Below are 20,785 nucleotides of genomic sequence, written 5' to 3' on the forward strand. Positions count from 1 at the left end.
TGTAGACATCCGGTTCCGGAACTTGTGATTCTCCGTCGGCGTCAAAGCAGACTCGAGCGTGGTCTAATTAATTACTCTTTTACTGTTTTGATTAACGGTTTAAGAAAATTAGGTAATTCTCTTGACTTTGACAATTAATTTTGGGCCTAAATTCATCAAGAAATATTTTTAATCAGCAGCCTTTTTCTTATTTCGATCTTCAAAATCAACTGATTATATTAGTTGCTACATTAATTCCCTTTTTCTTTTTGTTATGAGCATTTTCATACGGGATGGGGTTACCATTTTTTTAGCTCGAATTGGTTATAATATTCCCCAAAATCATATTAAATTATAGTTTAAATGTGTTATTGAGTATTTTGGATGCTCATACTATTAAAATATAATAAATTTTGAAAAAAGAGTGTTAAAACAAAAATCCTAATTCTTAAATTTTAATATGTCAATTACAGAAAAAAAAACCATGATTTAACATGGTTTAAATGGAACAAAAACTTAAAGACAATAAATTAAGTTAGGTCCCATTAGGGTACATGATCAACCTAACTTCCATCCTTTACTTTTAATTAATTAGAGCAAAGCATACTAATGCCACCTACTTAATTAAGAAATACATTCCATTTTCAAAAGTTGGTGCATCATTCTCTCCTTCTAAAAAAGTGCGAGTGGATATGCATTTTTTGCATCGAAATTATTGTCAATTATAGGATATTTTTATGGGCATTCCAACTCTTCTTCACGATTTTTATGACAAGAATGTTCGTAGGGTATCCTAAAACGGATAATACCTTTGGATGTAAAAACGCATCCATATGTATGAGTATGAAGTATAAATGCACTATATACAAATAAGTATGCGAGCCACTACACATTGGTCCTTGACTTAACTTACTCGATCGTTAAGTGGGAGATATATGTGCGCACAGGCCTGACGGCCCGAGTTTAGGCCTATATTAAATGTCCAAAGGCTAAACTTATATGATGTTGTTCTCGATTATTTAAAAAAAAATTTGTACGTGAAGCCCAATTTAATTAATAGTTGATATATTCGTTACATTCCCATTCTCATTCAAATCCTCCCCCTGTAAAACTTATTGTGGATAAAAATCTCACTCTCATCAAGTCTTATGAAGTAATTAAGAGCCCTTAATTATGGGCCAGAAACATTAACTTGCCTGGTTTAGAAGCCCAAGGCTTAGAACCTCAACACCTCTCTTATCTGCCTCCAGTATTGATTCTTTAATCATTTCATTGATAGCTCCTCTTTGTCTTTCCATGAAAAACTGAAAAACAAAATAAAATAAAATAATAATCACTATAATAGTTATAAAATATTAAAAAAATGCTTGAGACTCCAATTTATGATACTCATTTTACCCGATTCATGTCCGAGCTATGTGTGTATTTATAATCAACGACAATCGTTATATAGTATTGATTGTAAAATGTGAATCATAAATTGGGAGTCTATAGCATTGCTCGAGAATATATGATAGTACTCTACTCATATTAGATATTTACCTGAATAGTGTATCTGGGGACCACCTAAGATTGCAAGTTGAGATTCTTGAAGGTGTTCCTCTCAAGAACAAAAGTGCCATCCAAGAAGTGAGCGAGTAGGGCGAACCAACAAGTGATGGGCCAAAGAATCCAGAAATACCAAGTTTGGGCCGAATGGGCCAGGTTTGAGGCCAGTGACGCAAACCCAATACGAAGATGGTAGATGGAGTGTGGTGTGGTTAGATGGGTTAAGTGGACCACATTTGGCGTGTCTTGTTGTCGTTCAAGTGAAGCTTCATAGAGATTATCTGTAGACTTGTCCATGGTGTTGTATATGTAATCGTAAAAGGGCATGAAAAGAGAGTAATTTGTGCGAAACTGGGTGTGATGTAGCGAGTGAAACCTGCACGCAACAAAAAATTGGAAAATTTTTGAATAAAATCACATGTTACTTGCCTTATTTATAGTATCTAATATGATATTTAAAGGTCAAATTGTATGGACTCGGTAAATCTTGAGTTTGGTGAGGATAGTAATGTTGGACTGTTTAGCCAAAAAGTTCCATAATTAATTGCACGCAAAGGTTTGATGTATTAACATGTATGGATAAATTCATTTCTTTAACATCAACAAACGCGTTTTCTTAAAAGAAATGAACCATATCCCGTAATAACTCTGTATTTAATCATGTTTCTGCGAGAGCACTATTATGATAGATGTCCTCTTGGGTAGGCATAGTCGTGCGGGCTCGATTTATCCTTCATAAGAAGGCAAAGCCATGTCAGGCCCGATGTATCTACGGGAACCCAACAATCCAAAGTGAATAATATTGTTGATGTGTATGCGTTGAAAATTCTGATAGGCTGGGAGTTAGCCCAATTATAATGAATATCTTGGTGAGAATATTAATAGTTGAGTACTACGTAGGAGAGGTGTATGTGTACATATATGTGTAGTCATTAGTCATATGTGGTCATGTGGTCATGTGGACCATGTGGTCCTAAAACCACGTGCACAATTAATAAGATAATGAATTAAAAGAAGATAAGATAGAGAGGATACAAATGAAAGAATATATAGAGTACTTAGGAAGGGGTGTAGGTGAGATACTTGAGTGGAGGGAATATAGAGAAAAGCCAAGTTGGGATGAATTGGAAGTTGCAGTGACCCATGTTGTTCATGAAATCAATGTAGGAGATGTAACCAGCGAATGATACAATTGACGAAGTCTCTGTTACTACTGTTGTGTACAATGGTATTGCGAACAGCATGAAATATGCTATGTGCTCTCCAAACGGATGTATCACAGCTGCATAATGTATGTCGGATTGATATGATAATAACCCAACCGAGTCACATATAAGCAAATTAAGATTCAATTCATATATATCACACAACGCCAACGCGTTTTCTTGGCCTAAAAAGCACCGATGAGCCCCAGATTGCAATCGGAGCTTCCCAACCTCCTAACTAACTAGTCTACCATTAATGGAAAGCCTACCATATACAATTATTATTTTTTGAGTTTGACACTTTTAATAACTCTATTAATCGTCATCATAAGTGAATTCTCTATTCTTAAAAGTGTATGAAATGTCTTTTCTTTTATATCCAGCAATTCAGAATTATTATGCACTTTTTATGTTGAATTTGATTTTGTTTCCAATAAAAAATATATCATTGGGTTCATAAAAAATAATTAAAATTTCTAAATTTTAACAAAAATATTTTGAATACTAAAAATTAGAACCTCACTTTAATACCTCATTTTAGGACATCACTTTAAAACCACATTTTAGAACATCACACACACATATATAGATATATCGCCAAGTGTTCCCATTGTTGATTGATTATTTATTGCATTCAAAGCACTTTGATTGCAATCGGAGTTTCCCAACCTCCTAACTAACTATACAATCTACCAAATTTAAAACTCAAACTCCATATATCTTGGTGATTAATTCACATTTGATACTTTTGGCTTTCAGACAAGTCATGCATATATATAAAATTTGTGTTGATTGTTCTTAACCACTTTTCTTTTTTTTTTTTTTTAAAAAGGGCTTAGCCCGGAATTTTATTAATCAAGGAAGAGAAAAAGTCTCTCTTCGATGGCTTACAAGAAACGAGGGGGGCATGAACCTGACCTCGGCAACAAGAAGAAAAAACACAACAATGACATAACCAACCAAACAATACCAAGCAGAAAAACCACTGGAAGCCTATTTTCTAATACGAAAGGCTGGGATCCCCAACCTATCCATTTGGAGCAAACCTTTAACAATAGGAGGGAGATTACAAAACCTGTCATAGGCTACAGAAACTTTAGTGTTGGAAGCTTTGGAAGCTAGGAAATCTGCAGCACCATTGAGCTCCCTGTAAACATGTTTGAAGCTGATGTCCAAAGACATACAATTTTTGGCTATAGCTCTCTTCAAGTAAATCAGATTCCAATGGCAACTTAACCACTTGGGTGATAACTTAATTGGTGAATCTTTCAACGGCAAAATTGTATGGACTCAGGAGGTTCTGAATTCGATTCTCAATGGGAGGAACATATACCCTTGTGGTAAGCCGCTGAGTTTTGGCCCAACTTACTCTGTCGTTAGGTGAGAAACTTCTATGCGGAAGCGTGAACTGTCAATGTAGGTCCATATCGATGTTTAAAGGGTAAACTTGTATGATGTCATACTCGGTTATCAAAAATAAACATTATTCAAGAAATATTTTCCCCATGCATTATATATTTATGGTGATCAGTTAAAATTATTAATGTATATATAATGTCTTGCAACCGAAACAGTTGAGAATAATTTTGAAAAGGACTGATACCTAAAATACTAAAGGAATATACAATTTATTAAGTGCATCAATTAATTAATAATTATAAAGTTTGCTTATTTTAGTAACCAACTACGTATTAAGAAAATATTACTTTAGCGGTTTGTCTTAGTGCCAATAATAATAAATATATGTTGTTGGAAAATTAATGAACACTGGTGAGTGTACTTTGGATGGCTTTTGTGAATGCTCCGGTTTGTTCCACGTTAGCCCATTTCGTGCAGTTCAAAAAGTTGTTCGATATTTAAGTTGTTCGATATTTAAATCTTCCTGAATTGATGTAAGGAAGCTTCTATGTGGTTATCCTCACATAAAGAAGATTCTCTATAATTCTTCCTTTGTCACGTGTCGTTCCGATTTAACATTAATTTTTATGGGTTTTTCCATCCATATTTATCATTTTTTGCTGTTGCGCACCGATGATCAAATTAATATATGGCACGTGAAAGTTACGTGCCAGCCACCAAATCGAAGTCATCCAATTAGCTACATTTTGCATCTCTATTATATGTTTGGGAATGCCACCGACGTCCATTTAGACACTGTGTCCGTTTGGGAGTGTGTTGACCTCCTGTAGTGATGTGAGACGAGTTTTGAAATTATGGTCAGATGAGGTGAATTGAGGTGACAAAAAGTGTTTGGCGAGTCATTACTAAAAATATTATGACGAGGTGAGGGTAAAATTTGATATTTTCCATTGATATCAATTAATTTTTGTAAAAATAATAGAATAATAAATTGATTAAATAGGGGAGCCGACTTAGTCCAAAAGCATATGATGCAAATAAACTCTGTAATCTCAATAGAATTGGCTTGCCAAAAACAATGATAATAAGAAAATAAGAAAAGATGAGAATCACTCTCAAATGGGTAGGAATCACTCCTCAATACAATGACTTTCTCAATACAAAATATGCTAAACATAACATAGTAGGATATGGCTTAAATAGGAATGAAAAAATCACGTCTCCCCTTTTGTACTGCTAGATTGCTTGTTTCCTAGAATATCTTGCATCAATAGACTTGCTAGCATCCAATATTGCATCAGCATATATATATATATATATATATATATGTATGTATGTATGTATGTATGTATGTATGTATTTAGATGAATAGAATTAGTGATAAATCTCAAGAAGAGGAGCTCTATCATGCATAGTGCAATGCCCATACATATATGCATGTAGAGTATCAATAATGTGATGGACCTAGGCATACACAAGAGGGGGGGTGAATTGTGTCCCCAAATTCCAAGTTAGGAATCCCCTTTAAAAATTCAATCAAATTAATCTCAATTTAACAAATAGCACACAATTTGGACTCTAATGATTATCCTAATCAAGATTCAATCCAATGCACAATGTGATGCAATATTTTGAATGATTGAATATCAAATAATCAAGAATTCCAAAAACCAGATTTTTATTTTTTATTTTTTATTTTTAAATAACACCTTGCGCACAGATTTTGCAACACAGATTTCACTTATCAAACGATGTCGAAATGCAACGAAATTTTATGTGAAATATCACAACACCTTGATAAATACTATATCAAAAATTCAGATTAAAATTCAAAGTCTAGCTATGTGAACAATGTACGGACAGATTTGTGATCCAGAAAATTCTACAATCAAAACACTTAACCTAATGGTTTAGAGAAACCTTAACTACTGCAATTTACAACCTTAAACAAATTATCACCACACAAGGACAGAAAATCAGTTTTAATGTAAGGTCTTGCAATGACCAAAAATAGTTCAGAAAGCAATTAAACACTTAATCAATCAACAAGCAAGCAAGACAATCAAGAAAGTCGACACAACAATTTATAGTAGTTCGGAGATTCTTCTCCTACGTCTACTACCTAGGTTCACCAACCTAGGATTTTCCAACTTCCACTAAAGATGTGGCTTTCACAAGCTCACCACAAAAGCTTACACAAGGGCTTCAAGGTTACCCCCAACCTAGGAATTTCAAGCTAATTCCCAAACTTCCACACTAAGGTTTTAAGAAAACCCAAAAACTTTCACACGGAAAGGATAAGTGGTTAAGCTCTAGGTTCTCTTAAGAAAGTGTTTAGAATCCCACAATAAGAGAACTCTTAAGGATTTTTTTTCAACAATGAATGCTCACTGGTAAGGATTTAGGTGAAAAATGGTGCTCTCAAACTTTTTCAGTAGATTTTCAAGTAAGAAGGCTTAAAGAATGAATGATCAAATCTATAGCTTAAATTCAGCACACCATCTTGAGTAGAGGCTTAAAGATTTTTATGATGATCACTCTCGATTAAAATGGATTTCACACCTTTTGATTGAAGAAAAAAATTTCACCTTAATGATTGCTTCTACCAACCGGAGAAGAAAAGGAATCCCTTTTTGATGCACTTTTATCTTACTAGCTCAGCCGTTGGATTAGTCTTAATCTTCAATCTCAGCCTTCAATTTCACACGCTAAGCTGAATCATTGAAACAAATATATCATAAAATTATGACCTTCCATAAGATAGCCGTTGGGAGCATGCTTAGACTTCAAAATGATTCTTCCATTCATGTGTTGTCACAAGCTCATCCTTTAGATCATAATCATTTCTTTAATCTGGACTCTCCAACTTAGCTTTAATCATAAACCGTAAGATGTAAAAACTTATCAAATCTGATCCTTCAAATATATAACCCTTTGTCTCGAAATAAGCTCCAAAATATCTCCTCTTCAAGGACTTTACTGATGGTGTTGGCACATTTATAGAGATGGCGTTGATGACAGCTCTTTCTCCAAGAGATTTTAGCTCCATTCTCTTTGCATTTGAATTTAAGACAAATTTGAACTTCAACCAATATTGTAAATTGCAGGTCTGAAATCTTGCCTTTATAGCTGAATGTGCAGCTCCAGAATGTCCTAGGACCAAGTCCATTCTTGGGTAGCTGGATTACATTTCTCCTTAGAACCAAGTCCTGGACATGACTGAACTCCCAACTCATTGTACCTACTAAGAGTTTGGTGTATAGACACCTCATTTGGCTTGTAAGCTTGTAAAAGCTTCATGCCTTGCACTTAGGTAAATCAATAGAAATTTGATTCAATAAATTTTAATTTATGTATGATAAATCATAATAAGTACATTAGAATGTTCATGTCAAATTTCAAAGTAATATTCCTTCATATGATCATTCAATATAGAAGAGAAAGCTCAACTAGCACAGTTTCGGGTTTTTCACAGATACAGCAACTTCGAACATAAGATTGAAAAGTAAGGAGGTGAAATTTGATCATTTACTCTGCATAAGATGTGTTCATTTATGTATTAACTAAATTCTAGTTCAAGAAACACATTAATCAGAATTCATATGACTAAGTTATGGCACTTGGAAGTTAGCTTGCGCAGACTTACTTTTCAACAGTTTTACATGCACAATACATATCAGGTTCCAAATCACTCAAGTCACGTAAAATATGATGAATCATGATTATAATTGTATACTATGATGTTCAAATATGATTTCATGATTATCTTGATCAAATAGTATATTCTTAAAAATTAAGCATGATTATCAATACATATCAATTCACTTGCTTGATATATTTATAAATTCATTAAATAATCAAATAGCATGAGATGGTGAATCATCAAAATTATACATGTAGGACCTATGGTCCAACATAATGTAGTTGCATTAACTGAGAAGGATGATGTTACGTATGTGCTTGCGACATTGATCGAGTGACGGGTTTATTGCTTATGTTTGGCAATGGTTGAAACAATAAACGTTAAGATGGTTAGCTTTGAGGGTAAACAAACCTCCTTAGAACAAAGATGAAATTGGTTTTTACTTGTTGCCTTCTTTATTCAACTCAACAAACATATATATAAACATTGGACACGCCACCCTCCCTCATCTCATGACTCATGCAAGAGATGTAATCGAACTACCCACTTAACACACATGCTCCATCTATATATTTGGTGACCATGAAGGTCGTGGAACAACTACTTTAAACTTTAAACCACCTTCATACCTAGCTATTACAACATTAAATGATAACTACCCCCACTAATACAACTGTGCATTAAAACTAGAAGGCATAATACTATAACTGCAAGTTAGGCTGAGTTGACGCATGTTGAAATATTCAGAGAGGTTGAAATCCATGACGTAGACTTGCTTCCCAAACTTTGTGTATGTTGTTGTTGTTGATATGATCAATAAACCCACATTCATGCTCTTCCCATCCTTCCATGGCGTGCACTATTCCTCCCACTCTCCATGCACTCATCACCCTTCGAGGCAACCAGTTCTGCTCCAATATTTATCAACCAATTATAAAGATTGCATATATGTATTCACATATATAATTTATACTACTATGTGTGTATATATATATACCTCACACGAGTCCACATTCTCAATAGACATTGGAGTTTTCATTGCAGGAGTTGTGTGGTAGATGCAGTCTTTGCGTAGCTTCTTGGGTGGGAACTGGGAGAAGGGAATGAATGTTGTTCCTTTTGTTGCAATTTCTTGTTCTTCCTTACTCAATCCATCTCCAACCAGCCAAATCTACACACAAGTAATAATTCATTAACAGCAGCTCTTGTAAACCAGTCATGCATCCTACTACCAAAAGTGATTGGAAAAACGAATATTAAATTATAGAGGAGTTGATGTAAAGCGCCGTTAACTTATAATTCTGTAAAGTTATTATTTTCGTGTATTTTAATGGATTTGGTTAGAAGAGCTTATGTGGGTCTTTCTTTAAATAAGAAGGGCAAAACCATAACTTCACCTTCTGCGAACAACTTTTCGACAGCAACAAATTACTCTTTAACTTGCTCCCCATGTATTTACTCAGCTTCTCATATTCTTCTCCACGTAATGTAGCCACCTAATAAAATGTAGGCAACAAAAAAGATTTTAATCATGTGGTGTAGGCCAAGCCAGTTTGGGCCCATAATTGAATACATGGGCCGATTAAATTACCTGGATGCCCCTATGAGAAAGGACAGAGACAATGCCCCATGCAACCTTGGTGAGTTTACCCCTGAAGAGAATTTGTGTTGTCCCTTTGGGAATGCTGTTTAAAACAACAGCAACTGCCAGACTACTCCCATCCACCACTCTCACTTTAAGCCCTGGATGCCTCTCTACATAAAGCCCACCATACCCATTCAGCTTCTCCCCCTGCAAAACACTCAGCCCAATCAGGAATCAAAACGTAGAGGCCCATTTAACTGGCCCAGGTGAACTCCCAGACCCATTCAGTGTACTTGCCTGATTTAAGAGACCAAGGCTCAATACTTTGACTCCTCTTTTATCTGCTTCAATAATAGCTTCCTCAATCAAGCTATTGATGGATTCATTTTTCCATTCCATTAAGTACTGCATTAATTAAAGAGAATAAGATTAAATGAGGTATATACTTAATTAAATGAAAAACATAGATTAACTAACACAAATGAGGAAATGAATCAACATCGATCTTGGCAATAGCATAGCTGGTTATTTCATCGAACTTAGAGTATAAAGAATCTAGCCCGAAGTTCGGAGTTCGATTATCAGCTGACGCCATTATTTTCAAGTGTATTGCGCGTGACTAGTTCGGCCTGAGTTTGGGCTTAGTGGACTAGCCAATAAGAACACATCTACCTGAGTTGTTCTCCGCTACCCAAAAAAAATAGAGGAAATTAATCACTTACTTGCATATTGTATCTTGCTATAACCCAAGTTTGTAACCTCATCTTCTGGAATCGATGCCTCTCAACCACAAAAGTGCGACCATAAACCCAAGTGAAGACCGTGGACCCTAGCGTGACAGGCCACATTAACCACAAGTACCATTTCTTGGTGTGAGGCTTGGACGCCAATGAAGCAAACCCTAGCCGGAGATGGTAAATCGACTCCGGCGTGGTTAGATGGGTCAAGTGAACCACGTCCGGAGATTCTTCCTCCCTTTTTAGAGAATTCTCGTACAAAGAACCAGAAGATTTGTCCATTGTACCATAGATGTAATCGTAGAATGGCATGAACAATGAGTAATTAGTCCGAAATTGAGTGTGATGAAGAGAGTGAAATCTGTCCCAAAAAAAAAACGTTACAGATCAAATACAGAAAAACAGTATATATATATATATATATATATATATATTGACTATAGTTATGAATATAGAAAATGAAGATTAATAGTACTTACGAGGGAGTGTACATTAAGTACTTGAGAGGAGGAAAAATGGAGAAGAGCCAATTAGGGATTAGCTCAAAATTACAGTGACCCATGTTGTTCATTAGATCAACGTAGGTGATGTAGCCGACGAAGGAGGCCAGGGAGGCGTTGCCGGTGAATATGGTGGTTAGTAATGGTATTGAAAAGAGCAGGAAGTAGGCTATGTGTTCTGCAAATGGATGAACCACAGCTGCAGCAACACAATCAAATGTCAATTTTTGCTAATTAATTAATACGAGGAGTAATATTTGTATATACTTACATGTGATGGGTTCGGTGACGATGGAGGAGTGGTGATGTGAATGGTAACGTGAGTAGAGAAAATGGTGATGAAGAGCCCTGTGAAGCCAGTAGTAGAGGAACTCCACTGGACCCATGTGTATAAGAATCGTTAAAATCACACCATCCATTCTCCACACCGGCAGTTTTGATGCCCCAGCCAGTGTCTTGCTTCCCAAGTAAAATAATATCCCATTGAAAACAATCTGATCATCCCTGCATGCCAAACACAGTATTTAACTTGTTAAGTGAATCAATCAATATTGCAGTGGCTACGACTAGGCCAAGAGCTTCTTAATTTACCAGTCTCGTTCTCTATCAACCTGATCGAACTCGATGCCTTTGTCGACGATCCGGGAACTGCCTTTGGCGGTTTGGTAGCGGGAGAGGGTGATCCAGAGCTGGTTGTGGAGGATTCTCCATACAAGGAATGGGAATATGAGGAAGTTTGAGAGGTCTCTCTCATTTTCTTTTCTTACCAAAAATGAGTATGTGCTGTGAACCACCCAAGGAAGCAACACCACATGCTACACAAATTAACCAAAATCATATATAACATCAATATACGCATGTACATAGGAATTAAAAGCTAGCTAGCACTGGTTCAAAGAAATGAACCTTAAAGCTTCCGAGAGGCTTCCATGGCCAGTCAGTGAGAATTCCAGGATTAGAAGCCATATTTGGTTCTTCTTTAAGTTTGCTCTTTCAACCCAAGTGCATGTGCCCAATATATAATATAAGCTGGGATTTGCTTCGGTACTTTAGTGATTCCAAGCTGTCAGATAGAGAGTTAAAGAGATGATGGTTAAGGAGAGAGAAATAATTTCACATTTCTTGAAATAGAGAAATTTTCACTCACTTAACTCTCCAACTCAATATTTTATAACTCCTCAATTTGAGAGATTTATAAGATGAGAGCTGAAAAGTTCGTTTATTACTATTTCCTAAATCAACCATAATTTTTTATTCAATCATTTCAACCTTAATAAGCGTATTTTATGTAACTCATATCTCTCAACTCTTATTAACTCTACTTTCTATACATCCAAACAAAAAGTGAGTAAAGATACTCCCCTCCTATAACTCTCAATCACTTATTAACTCTCCCTCTCTTAACTCTACTAAACTCTTCAATTTTCAATCCAAGCATAGCCTAAAGGTATTTTAGATTGATATTTTAGAGAATTAAGCGAGAAATGTTAAGAAATGAGATTAATTTCACTTTACTTGAATTGTGGAAAAGAGAGATATATAGTGGGATGAATAGGATGTTCAAGTGCGAAGTTCTCCCTCATTTAACTCTCAAACTCAATATTTTATAATCCGTCAATTTGGAGGTTTATGAGGTGAGGGAAGAATTTTTTTTTTATTATTTCCTAAATCAACAATTAATTCTTTTCACCTATTTCAACTTTAATCGTTCGGTTTCAGTTTTTTTGATCAATTTTTACAGCTAGCCCTACAAGCAGAGCCCAAGAGATGTGACCAGATGAGAAGCTGGCAAGATATGAGGGGGGTGGGTCAAGTCTTCAATGACAGAAGGTATAAGTAGCAATGGATCTGACTACCTTTGCGGGGCATTTATACATTGTGAAGTATATTTGGGAAAAAAAAAAAAAAAAGCAATTCCTATTTCAAAAAAATAAAACAATCAATTCCCCTCTTTATTATTATCGTTCTCAACTGCCACAAGCTATTTATTACCTATAAAGACCATTCATGAGGCATATTGATGAGGCATATGGACCTCTTTGGCTTATTGGGCACGTCTCTCTCTATACAAATCCAGGCCTAATTTTAGGATTCATCATAAACACACCCATATAGTAGTTATGTATCTTAATTATTTTATATGTCATGCGATTTATGTGTGTACATCAAAATGCCTTCGAAATCTATAACACATCAAGTATATTGTCCACTCTGTATCATGGGTCCGCATAGATTTGCTCTTCATAAATCGTCGTCATTGGTTCTTAACTTTGGAAAAACACATTCTTATGCGAGAGGAGCAAGTTGTTACTTATATACCACTCGGTTGAGTTATGTTATCTCTCTGGGACCAAACTATATGGAGTCAGAAGGTCCTGAGATCGATTTTTTCATCGGGAGCAATATTCTTATGGCTATGCACTAAGCTTTGCCCCAACTTATCTTGTAGTCGGGTGGGAAAATTCAGTGTGCGCGGATCTAATGATTCAAGTTCAAACTCATATATTAGATGTTCAAAGGGCAAACTTATATGTTATTCTCGATTACCCAAAAAAGAAGTTGGATTATGTCACTTTGATGTAAGATATTAATATTGAGTGATCTTTCCAAGTTTAGTCATTTTAATTTAAAAAGAGAAAACATACGGCACACCTGATCTCGTGAATGGCGGGACTATTCTCACCCCCTCTTTTACTTGTTTTACCCCCCTCTATGGAATGACACCATATTTTAATATAATTGATCACCGGCAACCGCATATGATGCCTAGTTTTAAGTTCATGGAAGAGGCTCTTCTTCCAAGAAAATGGGAATACTTTTGGTTTTGTTGAGAGAGAGATGGGGCCTGGTAGGGCCTCATAATTTGTGTTATGCTTTTTTCATCTCTAGCCTATTCTCAACAAAAAGACATTACTTTGATATTTCATTCCGGAAAGAAAGTACCTTCTGCCCAAAAAGTGAATTGTTTCTGTTTCTGTCCTAGTAATTAAATTTAGTACAATGCTATAGATCAAAAAATGGGATTCTCAAAAGTCTATCAAATCTATATAGCATTAAAATAGTAATTGAATTAAAAATATATATGTAGGGCCCACTTCATATCCAATAATTGACATTAAATAGGGGCCATTTTTTGGGGGTCTCAAACATTATTTTAAATTTATACTATTACGTACGTACCTTGTGGGCTCTGTGTATCGGCACGTGTGTACGGTTCCTGAGTGGGGAGTAACGTGTGGTATAGGAGGCATGTCCACTATCCCACATCAGACAATGCTTGAGAGGAAGTACAAAATATAATAGGTCAAACTCTCAAACTAATAACACCCGGTTTTCTTTGGAGTTGCGACACCAAATCTCATAAAAACTCCGCAGTTAAGCATGCTTCTGCGAGAGTAATTTTGGGATGTGTGACATCAAATCCCATAAAAAATCCGTAGTTAAGCGTGCTTCTACGAGATCAATTTTGGGATGAGTGACCTCCTGGGAAGACAAAGTCGTGAGGGTCAGTTGGGGCCAAAGCTGACAAAGTGTTAATGGTATTGAGGGGGTGGGTTGTTATAGCACCTCCTTTTCAATATTGGATATTAGTCGCAATTTTGAGATGGGTGACCTCCTGGGAGGACAAAGTTGTGAGGGTCAATTGGGCCTAAAGCGGACTTGAGGGGGCGGACTTTTATATTACCTCCTTTTCAATATTGGATATAAGTCTTACGGAAGCACTACAAATCCATAAAATAAACATCCATAAACAAGAATAAGCATGTGGCATGCCTATGTAGCTTATTTAATAAAGTTTGTTTATTTTTTTAATCTGTGGCATGCATTTTTTGCTTGTCACATAGATTATGTAAGTTTATGGATGGAAAAATTATGAACATATATCATTTTGGTAAGTCTTATTTTTTGTGGATATATTTTGGGATGGGTGACTTCCTCAGAAGATAAAGCCGTGAATGCCAATTGGGCCCAAAATGAACATAGTGTTACTGGTATTGAGGGGTGGGCTGTATAATACCTCCCTTTTAATGTTGGATATAAGTCTACTTTTTTGTGGAGGTAGCAGTACTCAATAGATATCCGTGGCAGGGTAAATAATTGGTTCTGAGGTACGATGTTCAAGTTATTTTCAACACAATTAATTATCGTTGTGTGTGCAAACTGCAAACAAATTATCAAATTATCGTTGTGTGTGTGTTTCTTTCAATATATAAGCTTCTACTTCCACATGCCTTTTCGCCTGTGATGAAATACTCACGGGTGGTATGTGTGAAGTGTTGTTTACATATTGTTTGAGTGTATATATATGCTTATAAAAAAAAAAAAGAAAGGTACAAAGCCACAAAGGTAATATTATATTGAAAAAAAGGGGTGGAGCTTGGTTCATTTAATGAATGGGTTGAGCTGGAGTTTAAGCAAATTCGGCTCGTAAATTTGAGAGCTTATTTATATGACATAAAATATTACTATAATATAAATTACAATAACTGATTTTTTTTTTAATATTTTAAGAACTTTGAAAATTGAGTTTGGCTTATCATGAGTCTTAGTCACAATAATAAAAGAGATTTTTTTTCTCTAAAAATTAGATAATAATTTTTATGATTTTTTACATAAACAGTTTTTAATGAGCCTAGCTTGAGTTTTGATATTTCTTAAAACCGAGCCCGGGCTCAATTTTCAAACCCTACAAAACTCGAGGCCGACAAAAATATGCGAGCCGAGACTGAACATGGCAAAGCCCTGATGAGCTCGGCTCATTTACATCCATAAATAGAAATAACAAAGCTTGAAAGCTGCACTAAAACATAGATGCTACATTACAATCATCACATAAAACAACCATTACGGTTGTATGATGTAAACAAGAGAAGTGCTTATCATAGGGATATAGACGCATCACGCATGAGTTCCCTTCTCTCACATTCATAATTAAATGAATGTGAGATCGACGTGTGGTGAGCCAAGTTGTTTTCCACCCGCTAAAAGTCAACCATATGCCTATTAACACCGAGTAAACTCTTTGCAGTTTCTAAGTAAGTTCTATATGACCAAATTAAAAGGTACCAATAAAAAAATAAATAATTAAAATAGTTAAAAAGTATGGATCCGGGAATAGCAATGCGAAAATGACATGTAACCCATCAGTTTGATAGTCCATAGGAGTTCAATAGATTTATTCAATTAATAATAATTATATTTCACTCTTTTATCACATAATTTATTGTCCAAAATTTATTATTTTAATATAGATTTTATTATTTTCTAAAACACAATTTTAAATTTATTGTTTTAGTTTTAAATTCATTGTTTTTTAAATTTCATTGAAAAATAAACAACGAAATTAAGATTTATCCGATAAAACTCATTCATAATGAATCTTATTAGAAAGAGTCGCTAGCAATGGGTTGATAAATTTATTGGTTGAGTCCACGTGGCCGGAACGCAGATGCCAGATGTCCCAGTATATTGGCGGGAAGAAAATGAATAAGCGCCAAAACGCAGAAACTTTGTACTCTAGAGACGGGAGTCAAAACTCAAAAGTGGAGAAGCTGTTAGGGCAAGGTCGAGCAGCCGGAGCCTCTGCAGCGACGAAGACGACGTTCCTCTTGGAAAAATACTCCGGTGAGTTTTTTTGTTCCCCATCTCGATATCCTTTTTCTTTGTCAATCGAGTTTAAAGTTTATTTGTTTTACTATGATTCGATTTGCAATAGTTGTAATCTGCGAATTTGAGAAGTAGATAATATCTTAATTGATGAATCGTAAACTATCTTGAAATACGGTGAATTCAATGTACAATTTGTGAATCTGGTTGGTAGACAGACTTTGATTGCTTATTGCGCCGCTTGTTTAGGTGAATTTGTTGATGATGATTTCCCTTAATTTCTTCCAATTCTGTATGTAGTAGTGTTAATTAATGTTGCAGCCTTACAGGGGACACTGTAATTTCTAGGGTTACGATGCCCAAAAGATCTGTATTTTCTAATTTTGTATGTTGTAGTGGTGATCATTGCATCTGTAAACTGCTTTATTTGTTTCTCGTTTTGTTGTTGTGGGTGGGGGGCCCTTTTTTTTGTTTTCTTGATTTAATGCATTGTGAATCCCATCTAAGTTTATAGCAGGAGCTGGTTGGTGTATTGTAGATTAGTTTTTGCTCCTCTTGGTTACTGCTAAAAGCATCAATCAATGCCAAAGTACGGAGGGGGTGAAGCAGTATTGAATATGCAGCCAAACTCTTCAATATCTGTTGCATATCATCCCCAATTCGGTCCTCATGATGATCTGATACTCCTTGAACTTGATGAGAAACTCCTTCAGGATGTTCTCCAGCAAAAGTAAGGCTTGGCTTCAATTTCATTCTTTTAGGATTTTATTTTATCTCAATGATCTGCCCTTTCTTCTTTAATGTAGTTGATTCATTTTAAGGATTTGTTCCTTCAGGGTAATTATAAGAGGGCAGCCTGATGAAGATGCAGTTCTTTGCACCCAGTTGAAAACTTATGGAATCAAGTTTGTGGGAACTTCTAATTCTGTATTTCTTGTACCCCCATCTGATCAAGCTTTGTCATTTGATGATTTGGAAGATTGTGATGGTAAGGATAATGACTTTAAAGTTGTTGCCTCCGTCATCAAGGTGGCAGCTGGTAGTATGGAGCTAACAGAGGTTGCTCCCAGACTTGAAAAGCTTAAATTGCTTATCTCAGAGAATCCTTACAGTTCTGATGAAATGGAGGATTTGGAGGACATAGAGAATACTAAAAAGGGTTTGTATAAATGGGATGACCTCGTTGACAGGGTTCAGGCCAGTGACAATGAATTGAGGACTGGATTACATGCTCTTTCAGCAGTGGAGATAAATGGTTATTGGAGAATTGTGGATGAGAAATACATGGACAACACTCTGAGAATGCTGTTGCACAATTCAATATTGAATGACTGGTCACTTGATCTACTTCATGAAGACGAAGTTGTGAATGTGATGATATCAGATGGGTTTCCCCATGAACTTGTTCTCCACTGTTTGAATGTTTTCTGCAGCAAGATGGATGGCGGTGAGGGTAGAATTCGCTCGTGGAGGTTGAATGATCGGCGAGTGTGTGTACATTTTGCTAGACAAATTTTGAGAGAAGGGAAGATGAAGATGGAGACTTTCATGGCAGAATGGAAGCAAAAAATTCCAGATGGAATGCAGGCTAGCTTTGATATGTTGGAAGGTGAAGTTTTAACAGAAAGGCTTGGCGTTGAGACTTGGGTTCGCCCCTTTAGCCTCTCTTCGTTGCCCTCTACACCTGCACAACGTTTCTCCGCGCTCTTCAGTGAGCGGCCAAAATGGGAAGAGAAAGATTTGCAACCCTACATCAGGTTTAGTTACTTTTCCTGTTAGTATTATTTGCCATTTTATGGTTTGGAATTGGAAGTAATCCCACTTTTTTTCATAAAAATAAATTTCTTTCAGGGATTTAAAAGTTCCTGGTCTTTCTTCAGAAGCTTTGCTTCTGAAATACACTCGAAGAACGCAGCCAACTGTTGATGCAGAACCTGTTTTCAGTGCAAGATAGGATGGACAATTATCACAATATGTAATCTGGGCATAAATCTTTGAAGTTGTGACACAATGTTAACTGAAAAACCCATCAATAAAGGATTCATGTTGCATCTTGAGCGAATTTGACTTCCCTTCATTCAACTAACTGTATTTTCCGTTCTCACTTTAAACCACAAGACTCGTGCAACTGACACCAAACTTTTGGGATAAAGGTTTTGATGATGATGAAATTTATAATACAGGTGATTCTTCTCAGATTACACTAGTTCGAAGAAGCTAGGGCGCAAAATGCGCCTGGCTTAAGCATATGCGTTAACTTCATCATAGTAGAAATTCTGTGTGGGTTGCAACAGGCAACCATTACTGAAGTTCTGAACATCCCCACTTTCAGAATTATCATATGCTAATAATATAGCAAACTGCTAATTGCAAAACAGATAAGTGAACTTGAAAGAAAAGAACGAGTACAAAATCGGCCATCGAAGTATATTCACTACCTGTCTACAATCAAGATAAAGGGTAGGAATACTGCCAATAATAATATGCATGCTCTATTAAAATGAAGTCTCCAAGGGCTTCAGCTAAATAATAAATTCAAATGGAAACGAGAAACATATATAGCTACCAGAACAAACAAAACTGTTTAGTAGAAGGCTCATTACAATTCAAGTACACTTTGAGAAAAACTTCCATCAAACCAATTGGACATCCATCATGCATCAATCTTGCAAGCTGATAAAATACATGACATTATTATGATGCCACTGATTTTATTAAGATTCAAGCGCGAAACAAAAGTTGTAAACTGTGACTTAATTCAGTAATCTGGAATACATCTCAACTTGATGTCAAAGAACTCAACATTAAGCTTTCAACAATTAAGGTTAACATCTTTAACCCATTGGGACGAGTCTCTTCAGCTGCTCTTTCAAAACTTCTAATTTATCAGCAGTTACTGTCTTAGAATGCTGAATTTGTTCACCGATTTATCACACATCATCATTGGCAGCTGATCGAATAGAAACAATCAGTATGCTTTCCAAACAATCACAGCAATCTTTTTCTTAAATCAAAATCTAGAAAGCAAAAAATTTAAAAGACGGCCATATGAACTTTATTTTACAACAGAACCACATATTCACAACCACATATATATGCATGACATTTCAAATCATAACAAATAAGATAAAATAAAAGCGTCAGAAGCCTCTAGACATACCATGATATGATTATAAACTCTTGTAGGAGAGGGCTAAAAATACTAGTACACCCAACAAAAAAAGGAAAAAAGAAGAAGAAGACAAAAGAAGTTACCATCCTTTTATCTTTGATCATCATCCATCTTAACAAAAGTTAAATAAAATCAATGTCTATAAAATGCCCCATATTGTATAAATTGTCACCATTACATCTGAACATAGAATCATCCTCCCTAGCCTATGATGACACTATTCTTGTATTTTGAAACCTCAAAAGGTAAAACTGACCCAAGTCATTCCATTAGTGCTTCTCTATCTTCATCTAGTCTTCCGACATCCTACAACACGAGAAAGAGGAGAATGCACAGGAATTCAGAGGGCAGATCAAGCAATTTTCAATTGAAAACTGAATTATTAGAAGTCCTATGAGGCATCAGTTTACAACACCTAAGTAACACAGTTGAGCCATTCCATCCATTTTAAAAGAAGAGGAAGACGGAAAAAAAAAAAAGGCTCTTATGCCTTTGCCTGAAGTTCATCACTGCCATATTGCACAATGATAATTTGAGCAGAAATCATTACTGATTCCATCCCAATTTTTTTTTTAAAAAATTGCAACAGTTACATCAAGATGTCCTAGTCTCTTAGCAACATTGCTAGATACCTAATTCAAGAATAAAAACACACAGCAGTTAGGCAGCCTACGAGCATAACCACTTCTCAGGGAATCGGCAAAACATGTAATGGAAAGCTTTCCAAACACCAAGCCACCAATTCATGTTCTTATCTAATAATCAAATGTAATAAAATAGTTTCTATAATCTAATTCTTCTAACAAATACCACCCTCACCATGTCTATCAATTCCTAGTTCGATCCAACAACAGCAGAGCCCTCCACTGGCAACATGTTTTAAACAATATATGAAAATTTTCATCAGCTATCACACTTTAAAGATATCACTATTTCAATCATCGTCGAGAAGCCAACCATAACTGGGGCGAGTAATGGAAAGCATCGAAGTCATCAAAGCGGAAGCTGTAGCTGTGTGGTATGGCAGCAGCGTTTCCACACAAGAGCTCATTTCCACAGGACACCTACAGTGACAAGCAGGACCCTTTTCAAATTTCCATTCTCAATCTCTCAATTCCACACAGAGATACGCAAAAGTTATAAATTCCAACCTGAAAGTGCGTTGAGGTAGGGGTTTGCTGCCAGAAGTACGAAAGGGCGATGAAGCAGCTTTGGCGGAGCTACCCCGGGAGGCAAGGCGCGCCGCAGCGCTCCGGGCTGAGGCAGAACGGAGAACTGATCTGGCGGCGGCGAAAGAGGCCATTGCGACGACAATAACAGTTGGAGGAAAATCAAAAAAATCAAAGAATACGAACGAAGCTGTCGTATGAATGTATGCGTGTGAATCTGATTGTGAACTACACTGAAAGCAGGGACTAAAACCCTATCCGATCGTTTGGTTGCGCGAATA

The 20,785-nt window shown here is 36.0% G+C and overlaps 3 protein-coding genes across 12 annotated transcripts; 1 reads left to right on the plus strand and 2 right to left on the minus strand.

The window, feature by feature from the left end:
* Positions 1 to 8,175: 8,175 nt before the first annotated feature.
* LOC119982311 (very-long-chain aldehyde decarbonylase CER1-like) lies at positions 8,176 to 11,537 on the minus strand. Its single transcript, XM_038825613.1, has 10 exons — positions 11,463 to 11,537; positions 11,148 to 11,371; positions 10,828 to 11,060; positions 10,536 to 10,755; positions 10,042 to 10,417; positions 9,617 to 9,724; positions 9,326 to 9,526; positions 9,132 to 9,230; positions 8,732 to 8,905; positions 8,176 to 8,642 (listed from the first exon to the last, which is right to left on the minus strand). Exons 1-10 carry the CDS (start codon positions 11,520 to 11,522, stop codon positions 8,478 to 8,480), a joined length of 1,860 nt encoding a protein of 619 aa, XP_038681541.1. The 5' UTR covers positions 11,523 to 11,537; the 3' UTR covers positions 8,176 to 8,477.
* Positions 11,538 to 16,045: 4,508 nt separating this feature from the next.
* Positions 16,046 to 18,245, plus strand: LOC119982229 (sister chromatid cohesion protein DCC1). 5 transcript variants are annotated; one of them, XM_038825491.1, is made up of 4 exons: positions 16,046 to 16,181; positions 16,681 to 16,893; positions 17,000 to 17,920; positions 18,015 to 18,245. In XM_038825491.1, the coding sequence occupies exons 2-4, from the start codon at positions 16,745 to 16,747 to the stop codon at positions 18,115 to 18,117; spliced, it is 1,173 nt and encodes a 390-aa protein (XP_038681419.1). In that variant the 5' UTR covers positions 16,046 to 16,181; positions 16,681 to 16,744; the 3' UTR covers positions 18,118 to 18,245. The 5 variants fall into 5 exon arrangements, with proteins under 5 accessions (XP_038681419.1, XP_038681422.1, XP_038681421.1 ...); XM_038825494.1 differs by having other exon boundaries at positions 16,049 to 16,181; positions 16,702 to 16,893; XM_038825493.1 differs by having other exon boundaries at positions 16,050 to 16,181; positions 16,671 to 16,893.
* Positions 18,246 to 18,659: 414 nt separating this feature from the next.
* LOC119982160 (protein NUCLEAR FUSION DEFECTIVE 6, mitochondrial-like) lies at positions 18,660 to 20,781 on the minus strand. 6 transcript variants are annotated; one of them, XM_038825384.1, is made up of 4 exons: positions 20,487 to 20,781; positions 20,293 to 20,399; positions 20,155 to 20,201; positions 18,660 to 19,113 (listed from the first exon to the last, which is right to left on the minus strand). In XM_038825384.1, exons 1-3 carry the CDS (start codon positions 20,636 to 20,638, stop codon positions 20,170 to 20,172), a joined length of 291 nt encoding a protein of 96 aa, XP_038681312.1. In that variant the 5' UTR covers positions 20,639 to 20,781; the 3' UTR covers positions 18,660 to 19,113; positions 20,155 to 20,169. The 6 variants fall into 6 exon arrangements, with proteins under 6 accessions (XP_038681312.1, XP_038681314.1, XP_038681315.1 ...); XM_038825386.1 differs by lacking the exon at positions 20,155 to 20,201 and adding an exon at positions 19,592 to 19,641 and having other exon boundaries at positions 20,487 to 20,780; XM_038825383.1 differs by lacking the exon at positions 18,660 to 19,113 and adding an exon at positions 19,403 to 19,641.
* Positions 20,782 to 20,785: the final 4 nt, after the last annotated feature.

Source organism: Tripterygium wilfordii, chromosome 17, assembly GCF_013401445.1.
Source record: "Tripterygium wilfordii isolate XIE 37 chromosome 17, ASM1340144v1, whole genome shotgun sequence".
Taxonomy (NCBI): domain Eukaryota; kingdom Viridiplantae; phylum Streptophyta; class Magnoliopsida; order Celastrales; family Celastraceae; genus Tripterygium; species Tripterygium wilfordii.

Excerpts from the sequence above, each read along its gene's own strand:
- LOC119982229 (XM_038825491.1), top strand. The coding sequence starts at position 16,745 with ATGCCAAAGTACGGAGGGGGTGAAGCAGTATTGAATATGCAGCCAAAC. Across the intron at positions 16,894-16,999 it reads CAGGATGTTCTCCAGCAAAA|GGTAATTATAAGAGGGCAGC; the intron begins GTAAGGCTTGGC and ends TTGTTCCTTCAG. Across the intron at positions 17,921-18,014 it reads GATTTGCAACCCTACATCAG|GGATTTAAAAGTTCCTGGTC; the intron begins GTTTAGTTACTT and ends AATTTCTTTCAG.
- LOC119982311 (XM_038825613.1), bottom strand. The coding sequence starts at position 11,522 with ATGGCTTCTAATCCTGGAATTCTCACTGACTGGCCATGGAAGCCTCTC. Across the intron at positions 11,372-11,462 it reads AGCCTCTCGGAAGCTTTAAG|CATGTGGTGTTGCTTCCTTG; the intron begins GTTCATTTCTTT and ends TAATTTGTGTAG. Across the intron at positions 8,643-8,731 it reads AGAATGTGGACTCGTGTGAG|AACTGGTTGCCTCGAAGGGT; the intron begins GTATATATATAT and ends ATATTGGAGCAG.
- LOC119982160 (XM_038825384.1), bottom strand. The coding sequence starts at position 20,638 with ATGGCCTCTTTCGCCGCCGCCAGATCAGTTCTCCGTTCTGCCTCAGCC. Across the intron at positions 20,400-20,486 it reads CTACCTCAACGCACTTTCAG|GTGTCCTGTGGAAATGAGCT; the intron begins GTTGGAATTTAT and ends TTGTCACTGTAG. Across the intron at positions 20,202-20,292 it reads CATTACTCGCCCCAGTTATG|TGGAGGGCTCTGCTGTTGTT; the intron begins GTTGGCTTCTCG and ends ACATGTTGCCAG.